Genomic DNA, 10,091 nt, shown 5'->3' with positions numbered 1-10,091 from the left:
AAGCATGTTGCATGTTTGTGGCAGGGAACCAGAATCGGACAAGCCACTTCCTCCTCCTTGCCAAACCAGTGGCAAAGGTTGTGTTTGCCCCAAACTGGATCTCCTCCTTTCCTCCCACACACACTCACACAGATGGTCACACATTGCTGTGACGTGGGGGCAGGGTGGGGTGGCATCGGAAGGCCCTTGTCCTCTAACGCCCTCTGGACATTCCCATGTTTTCTCAGAACAGCATATGCCTGGGGTGGGCCAGGCCTGGCACCCAACCCCATCTTGGGCGAGGTCTGCCTGAATTGCTACTTTCCAGATGTCTCTGGCAATATTCTCAAAGGGCATTATCAGGGCACGGCCCCAGAACGGAGCGTGTCCCTCGTTCCTCATTGCTGTCAGGCACGCAGCTGCCTCTTCCTTCCTTCTCCATCATTTTGCTGCTTTGCGATGAAGCCACTAGGCCCATCTTAAACCCAGAGGCCGAGGAGCAGCCCTGTTAAGAGCTTTGAGGCTGAGAAAGGATGTGAACATGAGGAAAAAGAAAACAGCACAAAGCATTCTGGGTTTTCATTTTCTCCTTTGGTCAGTAGTAGGGTGGGCAGAAGGGGGTGTTCTGAAATGGCACGGATGCCAATCTTTTGACTACAGAAAAAACATTCCCTTCAAGTAGAGAGAGCAAGCATGCCAAGGATCTCACCCAACCTTCTCTCTGCTAATTTTCTTTTAAAAATAAAAATAAATCCCACATGCTTTTTAGCGATTTACCTCAGGCTTCCTCCCGGCTCTCCACCCTCCCCTTCTAGGCTCACAACGATCCTGTCTTTCAACACACATCTCTTTAATCTTCCTCACAACAATAGTGTGAGGTGGTGACTGGCCCACGTTCATTTGGCGAGTTTCGTGCCTGAGCAGGGATTTGAACTCGGGTCCCGGTCTCTCATTATAACCACTACACTAGGCTACACCACCCAACAGCAGGCGGACCCAGAGCCAGTGAAAGGCAGGGCCCAGGGCCAATGGCAGGTGGAGCCAACTGGTTCTCGGGTTGTCCCCATCCTCATCTTTGCTGATGCCATGTCCCTAGCAGAGGAGTCATCCTCAGAGAATGATGTGCTTCTCCCTGAAGGGAACTACATGGAGGAAGAGGCAGGGTCAGGCCTTGCAGCATCCCAGCTGTCACCTCCCCCTATGGGGTGCCCAGGTTCACAGGCAGAAGCTGAGACAAAGCAGACCTTTCTCTCCCCATAGCAGGTCTTTCCTTGCTGTGCTCTGTGGTTAGAAGGGATTTGGAAATAGTGGTGACTCTGCGTTTGCTGTTTTACAGGTCTATTCCCGGAGAGCCAAAATGTCGGAGAGGGAGAATGAGAGAGTCGTTCCTGTCAGGGTGCAACCCAGAGAGTCTCGCCCAGACAAATCACTCCCCCCATGGGTTTCAGCTCCAAGTCTAGGCTAAATCCCTGGGCTGAGCCAGACTAGATCACTCTCAGGAGATTACCAACGTAGCATCCAGACTTGGAAATCAGGTGGAAATTCCACAATCACTGAAGTCATTCTGTTGTAGCACTTTCAGGTTTGAACCTTCCATAACATCATTGGAGAAACTTCTTCTAGTGCGTTTTTTGACTTCCCACATTTGATTGGGAACAGCCTCTCAATGAAACCATGAGCAGAATCCAAGGCTGTTTGCATATAATTCTTTGATACGTATGAAGAGGAAGGTCTAACTTCCTGATAGTATGGATTGGTTTCATATATTGGGTTCTCTTAAGACTGGGAAACAGATGGCGGCCAAGAACCAAGGTGCTTCTTTATTAATAGGAACAAAAATGAAATCTTCTTCAAAGATGTCAACACAACGTGTCCATCTTTTTACCTGCCTGTGCCATTTCTCCTCTGGATTAAGGCATGTGTAAAAGAAGGAACTGAACACACGAGTTCTATCAGCACCTTCTTTTTTGGGGTTTTCAAGCACCAGATATTTCAAATAAAAACCAATGATTGTACCATTTAAATATTCTTCGTTTAAGCGCTGAAGATCTTCACTGGCCACACAGCTGCAGTAAAGTGAAGATTTGGTGGGAGACCAAAGTTCCCTTCATTTTCCAAAGGTGGCCAGGATACATCAGGGTTGGACAATGCTGTTTCCCTTCCATCTTTGGGGCTCCAGGATTCCCCACACCCCACGCTAGGCCCCAGCACAGCAGGTGGCTGCCGTGGGCCATTAAAGGGAGGGCCCGTTTGTTTGGGTCCCTCCCAGGAAAATGCCAATTGAAGTGTTTTATAATAGATGGATGGTGTTTGCCCAGCAGGCAGGTTCCCAAGATAAGGTGGCGCCATAGCGTACTCCACGGACAGTATAAAACATGAAGCTCCCCTTTGGCCGATTCTGCAGAGCTCAGGCACAGAGCACCCAGCCCACCCAAGGACTGCGCAGGCTGCAAGGTAAGTCGGGGGCTGAGCGCAACCCTTTCCGCAAATAATTATTGCATTTGTATCCCACTTTTCCTTGCAGCAGCTGAAGGTGGCATAAAACATGCCTCTCCCCCTCCTCATTTTAGCCTCACAACAGATCTTTTGTGTGTGTGCCCCCTTTTGTGAGGGGGTGCTTCTAGTGGACCCTGTTTTCCAGGAGGCTCCGAAGAGGTCTTCTATGAGAACAAGGTCTTTCTATGGAAACTTGGAGATCTCTCTTCAAGGCTGCCTGGGGTTGACTGTTTGCTTTAAGGGATTTGGACCCCCTGAGTTTTTCAAGACCTGCTGGATAGCTCAGTTGGTTAGAGCATGGTGCTGGTAATACCAAGGTTGCAGGTTTGATCCCGGTAAGGGACAGCTTCATCTTTTTGCATTGCAGGGGGTTGGACTAGATGATGATGATGATTTTATTTGTACCCTGCCCTCCCCGGTCAGAGCCAGGCTCAGGGCAGCTAACATCATAAAACTAACACAGTATACAAAGAACATAAGAACATAAAAAGATGATTCCAACTCTTATAATTCTGTGATTAAGCTGGCTGGCTAGCTGTTTGGTATGTGGCCCTCCAGATGTTGCTTGACTCCAAACTCTTAAGAACGCCATCTAGCACAGTGATGGCTCTCCAGCTTTTTTGGGACTACAATTCCCATCATCCCTGACCACTTGTCCTGTTAGCTAGGGATGATGTGAGTTGTAGTCCCAAAACAGCTGGCGGGTGAGGGAGGCGCCAACATGGCGCCGAGGTAAGACGCGCTTACCGGTGCTCTTCGGACTTCTTTTAATCTTCTTTTAATCTTTTATACTTTTATCTCAACTGACTCAGTCAGTTTTTGAAGTATTTTATAATTGCTGCAGCCGCATACTATGGAAACTCTCTGAGAGATTTGGCCCTGCTCCAGACTGCTGCAAGCTGCTCTTTGTTTCTCTCGTATCAGCGGGCCAAGTTTGGCCATCACTGAAGCATGACCAGTGGTGAGAGAGAATGGGAGCTGGAGTCTCCCAACATCTGACTCTCCACTAGTTCACAGAACTAGGGTTTCCAGCATGGATTTGAATCAGGACAACTTTCCAGAGGCCACGCTCCAGAAAAATGGTTTAAAAGCTGCAAATTAAGAGGTATTAATAAAGAGAGAGCAGAGCAGACCACTGGCATAACCACGTCAACATATGCGCAGGCTGGACTGAGCAATGTTAACATGGTTCTTAATCAGAAGCCGTTACCACTCATTGCAAGCTTGTTGCGGTTATTCAAGGGCGAATGCAAGTCACTCTGCACATGCTCAAAAGCACTCCCTCTTTACGTTTTTGCAGGGCTGAGAACAGAGCTATGCTTGGTTAATTTGGTTCAAATTATGCTTTGGTTTGATTTCCAATGGAAGCTCAACTTTGCACAAATCATGGCAAAGTCCATGTAGCACAGAGCCTTCATGGAGTCGGCTGTCCTGATCCTATTACAGGAACTCCCTTTTAAAAGAAATAGATGTAAAGCTGGCTTGGGTATCAGGTTTGATAGTGTAATGAAGCAGTGCTCTGGCAGGTGTGTCTCAGACCTCTTTGGAACACCTGCTATTTCATAACTGAGGGATGGGTCACAACTTACAGCATCTGCTTTGCACAGAGAAGGTCACGGGTTCGATTCCTGGCATCTCCAAGTAGGGATAGGAATGGCTTCTGCCTGAAACTCTGGAAAGCTGCCGCCAATTCAGACAGCATAGACAGTAATGAGCTAGATCAGAGTTTTCCCAAACTTAGGTCTCTAGCTGTTTTTGGACTACAACTCCCATCATCCCTAGCTAGCAGGACAGGGATGATGGGAACTGTAGTCCAAAAGCAGCTGGAGACCCAAGTCCTTCTTTGAGAAACCTGAGCTAGATGGACCAATGGACTAAGGCAGCTTCCTGTATCCAAAGTGAGTGGGTAGGCTTTGGTTGGAGAGGCCTGTTGAAGTGAGGGACATGAGGCAGGAGTTGATAATGCAGGTGAGCTGCGCACAGGTGAGCTGAAAGCGAGCTGCCGGCCAGCCCTGTGGAGCCGCCTCTTATTGAGACAAATATGCAAACCAAGCAGATACATTTTGGGTTGTGACCTTTACACATCTTCCGGTCCCGAGATCCTGGGGTGGTACAAAGTTATTTTGGCACCTGTTTCCACCGCGTCATTTTCCCCTTGCACAGTGTATGACGAAGGAGATAAAAGGTCTCAGAGACAAAGGTTACAGACAGGGCACCGCTGACTACTGAGACCGCAAAAGGTTAGACAGAGCCAACAATGTTCAGACAGCCGTGGCTTTGTCTGTGAGGGGTCTGTGTGCTCCGCACCCCAAGGGCACGTGTGCAGGCAGGCTGAGGCCGCCTGCGGGTGGGGAGTGTGCTCCCTCCGGACCCCACTCCCCACTCCGCAATCATCCCTACACCTGTCTTCAAATCCCTTCTCAGCATTCAAATTCAGTGGGTGACCTGGGCCAATTCACCTATTCCCACCCTCTCCTACCTCCCAGGGCGGTTTGTGAAAGATACAATTAGAGGAACGGGACCAGGATGTGTATGACAGTTTGAAACGGATGTGGGAGGGCAGGGAGGATAGAATAAACATGTAAAAGTACTGAAATCAATGCGTTGATTTTTTTTAAAAACCGCAACACTCTCTTTTCTAGGATGTTTTGGTTCACTCTCCTTGCTTTGCTCTGTTGCGGCATCACCATCAACACAGGTAAATCCCAAGGGGGGCCGGGCGGGGCGGGAGGTGTCACTGCCCCCCAGGCCGTGCTGCTGTTCAAGTGCAGGACTAGGTTGCTGTGCTGAAGCTCATCTGCTCTGTGTTCTTTGGGTCTTATTCCAGCTCAGCCACGTTCTTCTTCCTATTCTGGCGAGTATGGCGGAGGTGGCGGGAAACGCTTCTCCCACTCTGGGAACCAACTGGATGGGCCCATAACTGCCATTAGGATCCGGACGAACCGGTGGTACATTGTGGGGTAAGTGTTTGGAGGCTGGTGGGGATCTGGGAACAGGCCGTGGCTTGGCGGCTTGTAGGGTTTGGAGAAAAAGCGATAGGTGGACGGATTGACCTGAAAATAAGGTAAGCCCTTTCTTTGCGGGGAAATTTAGAGCGGTCTTCGGAAAGTCCTTTCACTTCCACACATCCTGTGTATCCAAGACCTCAATAAAATTTGCAGGGAGGTTAGATAAGCATTCATTCTGATTGTTTGCAGGGAGATTAGACAATCAAGCAATTCTTATCATATACTTTCCAGTACATTTCCCCATCACTTTACCTTACTGCAAATAGTCCAGGATTTTTGGGGGGAAGGGGGAGGGGGTATGTTGCGCAAGAGCTCCTGGGCGCTGTGGGAGGGGTTGGGTTAGATGACCCTTGGGGTCCCTTCCAACTCTACAATGCTATGGTTCTGTGGCATCTTTTGAGAGGAAGGGCAGGATAGAAGCCTAATAAGAAATTGAAAAATAAAACAAAATCGACTTTAGTTTTCCAGCATGCCGCTGAATTTCGCCTGCAAAACAGCAGCAGTCTGGAAGTGCCCTCTGTTCCTTTTGTAGGACAGAGAGCACTGAAGATATGTTTGTGTGTAGAGTGAAACAGTTTTGCTGTGTTTCTAGCCATTTTAATGTGTGCATATCTTAACCCTCAATTGTGAAAGTGACTTTAAGCCTCATATCTGAATATGCTTGTTTGCCAAATTGATCCCAGCAGCAAAACCATTTCAGAGCAATCAAAGGCTCCATGGCGAAATGAAAATGGAGAACTCGCTTTCCTTATATTGAACACTTGAGGTCCAAGAGTCCAGTGCAGAACTCTGAACAAGATTCTAATACTGGGGTCGCTCTTGTTTGAAATTGGCTACTCACTCGTTTGCTATCCCTCGTTTGTTTTCTACAGCGTCGTCAAATGCAGGACCCTGCCCCAAAGAGCTTTCAACCTAAATTCTTCTATTTCTGTCACATACTTGATGCCTCGTTGGATAAAACTAGCCAGAGAACATGTTCTGCTTTGGAGAGCTTGATAGTCGGAGAGGAGGAGTTGTATCATTTATTGCAACTTACCTTTCTTCTTCTTCTGTCTTCTTCTTCTTTGGCAATCACTCGTAGCCGAGTAAGATTGTCTTCCATAAACACAGTTTTAACAATGAGTCCGTAAGTGACTGTGGAGGCCAATTCTGGACCCACATGTCCTTCCACAGTGGGGACATTGCTTCCCAGGCAGGAGTTGATCACGGTGTGGATTTGCCAAGCGTGCCTTCCTCTTGGCACATTTCTCCCTTGCGTCCTGAGTTCGAGTGTCTTCAAAGCCCATGACACCTTTGGTGAAGGCTGTTCTCCAACTGGAGCGCTCGCAGGCCAGTGTTTCCCAGTTGTCGGTGTTTATACTACATTTTTTAAAATTTGCCTTGAGACAGTCTTTAAACCTCTTTTGTTGACCACCAGCATTATGCTTTCCATTTTTAAGTTCGGAATAGAGTAGTTGCTTTGGAAGGCGATCATTATGCATCCGCACAACATGACCAAGTGTTTCCTTGGCCAAGGGCCACATTTCTCAGCAAGAAATTAGGAATATTGGGGGGGGGGGGAATAGGGGGTGTCCTTGCAATCGGCAGCTCAATTATGTGAATTGCACAAGGCAAATGAATAACACATGTGAATTTGTTGTGCCAAACGAAATGATAACATGGAAAGGCTGTAGAGAACTTCTTTGGGATGGAAAGGGGTGTACAGGAATCAAGAGCAGACTTAGGCACCAACGAGACCTTCTGTTTTAAGGGGCTTAAGCGTGGCTAACTCTGCACTGGGCTGTTGGCCTTTCAGGGAAGAAAGAAGATGGCCTAAGAAGTCTGTCTTTTACCTTATTCCAGTCTCCAGGTCCGTTACGGCAAGGAGTGGAGCAACTACGTGGGGGGTTCTTCTGGCGACCTGGAGGAAATCTTCCTGCACCCTGGCGAGTCCATCATCCAAGTCTCCGGGAAATACAAAAGCTACGTCCGCAAACTTGTGTTCGTCACCGACAAGGGGCGCTACTTCCCTTTTGGGAAGGACACAGGCACCAGCTTCAACGCAGCTCCTCTCTTCCCAAACACCGTCCTGCGTTACTTCAGCGGCAGCTCTGGTTCGGTCATTGACGCCATCGGTTTCCACTGGGACTACTACCCCAGTGACTGCCCCTCTTGTGGAAAGTGAGGGAGCACAGCAGGGAGAGACCAGCTGATCAATGGGGCAGGGAACAGGGACAGCTCAGGGCCCATGTCTTTCCACCCAAATCTCGGGGATTCTCTTTCCCCTTACCGACTGATTATTCGTGAGGCAAATAATTTTCCAGCACATTTTCTCTCACCTCTTTTGTTAACTCTGTTGAGCCAACACCTACCTCAACCCTGACCCGTGTTTTCAGAGCTTCCTCTCCTGTCAAACAGCTAGCGCAGCACTGCTGTCGATCGGCATCGAGCAATAAAAAAGCAAATTTGAAAAAAGGGATTGTGGATCTCTTTATTTGTTGTCGGTCTTGAACGTGACATCATCACGGCGGTGTGACATCATCACTGCGACTTAGACAGAGGTCTGAGGTTCTGTTTTAGAGCAAGCTCTACACAAATCCAGAGTGAAGTCCCTAAGATAGTTGGGTGGCATCTTGTATGCCTCCTTCTGGCAACTCCTGCAGCCAAGCTGGTGCCAAATGTATTGCTCTGCTCTCCTTTGGACCACATCAGCAAGACCGGAGGGGGGGGGTGTCTTCTTGTCTGAGCAGCCCAGGACCTCCCTACACACTGCCCAGCATTGCACCCCAGAGGGGAGTCACTTTAGTGCTGCTAACACCCCCCAGAGGCGCACTCCATTGTCTCTTGAGACAGATGGATGCCATCATAACAATTATTACTAATATTCACTCCCCTAAAATGATGGTGATTGTTATTATTATTAGAATAACCATCATTAATACAGTGGTGCCCCGCAAGACGAATGCCTCGCAAGACGGAAAACTCGCTAGACGAAAGAGTTTTCCGTTTTGGAGGTGCTTCGCAACACGAATTTCCTATGGGCTTGCTTCGCAAGACAGCAATGTCTTGCGAGTTCCTGCTGGTTTTTTCCCTCCCCCCCCTTTTTCTAAGCCGCTAAGCCGCTTATCAGCTGATCCGATCAGCAGATAAGCCGCTAAAAGCCGCTAATAGCGCTAATCCGCTAATCCGTCAATGGGCTTGCTTCGCAAGACGAAAAAACCGCTAGACGAAGAGAATCACAGAGCGGATTCTTTTCGTCTTGCGAGGCACCACTGTACTGATCTAGCACCAGAATATTCAAAGCACATCACACACACACACACACATAACCCTGCCAATTCTTATATCAAAGCTATATGAGCAGAATCATTTACTGGTTGACTTGAGAGGGTTGTTGTATGGATTGCTGAGAGGTGCTTGGAACACTCTGATGCTGTCTAAATGGTGGTGGTGGTGATATATCTGGTAAAAATAAAGGGAAGTGAATATGTGATGGCAGGGGGAAGGGAGAAGGGAGAATTGTCAGGAAAGAGCAAATTTGTACAGGCCGCAAATGTCATTTGCAGCCTGGCCTGCTTACATACAGGTAGGATAATGTGTTGGTGAAATCCTGAGGTCGTAGAGTGGATTGTACTGCTGCAGCCGAGGAGGCAATTTTGGAATGTTCCATGAGAACTACCCAAAACTCTTGGTTTTTTTATTTAAAGAACAAACTATCTTGCACGAGTGAGAAACAGCCCTCTCTTTCTCAAGCCTGTTTTCTTGTTAAAGGGAGGCTTTGTTTATATCAAATTCAGAAGAGCATGAACAAAATGTGATTTCCCGTGTTTAGTCTGAAGCGATCCTGCAGCCTCAGATCTCTTATCGTCTCATTCAGCTGCTGGCGAAAACGAGACCTTGAAGATCTGACTGTTGACTGGAAGTGCAGGATTCAAGGTCGCCTTGCCCTTTTAGAATTGCACCTGGATTCAGCTGTAAACAAGCCCAAGTTTTAAAATGGTAATACTTCAGCTTCTATTCTTACACGGCCCTCTCTGTAATCTCCCATACAAGGGACTTACCTAACCCTTGCCTGCATAGCTCCCACATAATTTGCTGGACCCAAAGCAATGCTTCTCCCACCCCGCTTTTATAGTTATATATCATAATAGCTCAAGAAATTAATTGCACATTAGGTGAGGTGGGCAGACTGAGAAAACCTTTGCAAAAGAAGGGGCTTAAAGAGGGAGAGTTGAAGGAAGAAAATGGAACTGTTGGGTGAACAGAGAAGAATGACAGTCCCAACTGCTGCTTCCTGGCAGGGCTCTTGGGTATTTAACAAATTTATGGCAAACAGAAATTCAGCTGGAAAATTTCTCACTGTCTCTGAATGCTGCCGAGAGAGAGAGAGAGAGAGAGAGAGAGAGAGAGAGAGAGAGAGAGAGAGAGAACCTTCCAGGTTTTACTTTTTGGACTTCTGCTTGTCTTGGAGTTCAAAGAGCCACTGTGGGCTCAGGGATCAGATGAGGTCTAGTGAGATCCAGGTTCGCATCTCTACTCAGCTGTTAAAGTCAGTCACTTCCTCTCAACCTAGTCTACCTCACAAGGTTGTTGGGGAGCCAAAAAGGAGGGAGCCATTTCTGCTGCCCT

General features: G+C 48.0%; 1 protein-coding gene across 1 annotated transcript; it reads left to right on the top strand.

The window, feature by feature from the left end:
* Positions 1–1,915: 1,915 nt before the first annotated feature.
* Positions 1,916–7,937, top strand: ZG16 (zymogen granule protein 16). Its single transcript, XM_081165777.1, has 4 exons — positions 1,916–2,433; positions 5,118–5,173; positions 5,303–5,435; positions 7,326–7,937. Exons 2-4 carry the CDS (start codon positions 5,119–5,121, stop codon positions 7,645–7,647), a joined length of 510 nt encoding a protein of 169 aa, XP_081021903.1. The 5' UTR covers positions 1,916–2,433; position 5,118; the 3' UTR covers positions 7,648–7,937.
* Positions 7,938–10,091: the final 2,154 nt, after the last annotated feature.

This window comes from Podarcis bocagei, assembly GCF_964188305.1.
Source record: "Podarcis bocagei genome assembly, chromosome: 13".
Lineage (NCBI taxonomy): Eukaryota > Metazoa > Chordata > Lepidosauria > Squamata > Lacertidae > Podarcis > Podarcis bocagei.
This window is presented reverse-complemented; position numbering and strand designations above follow the sequence as displayed.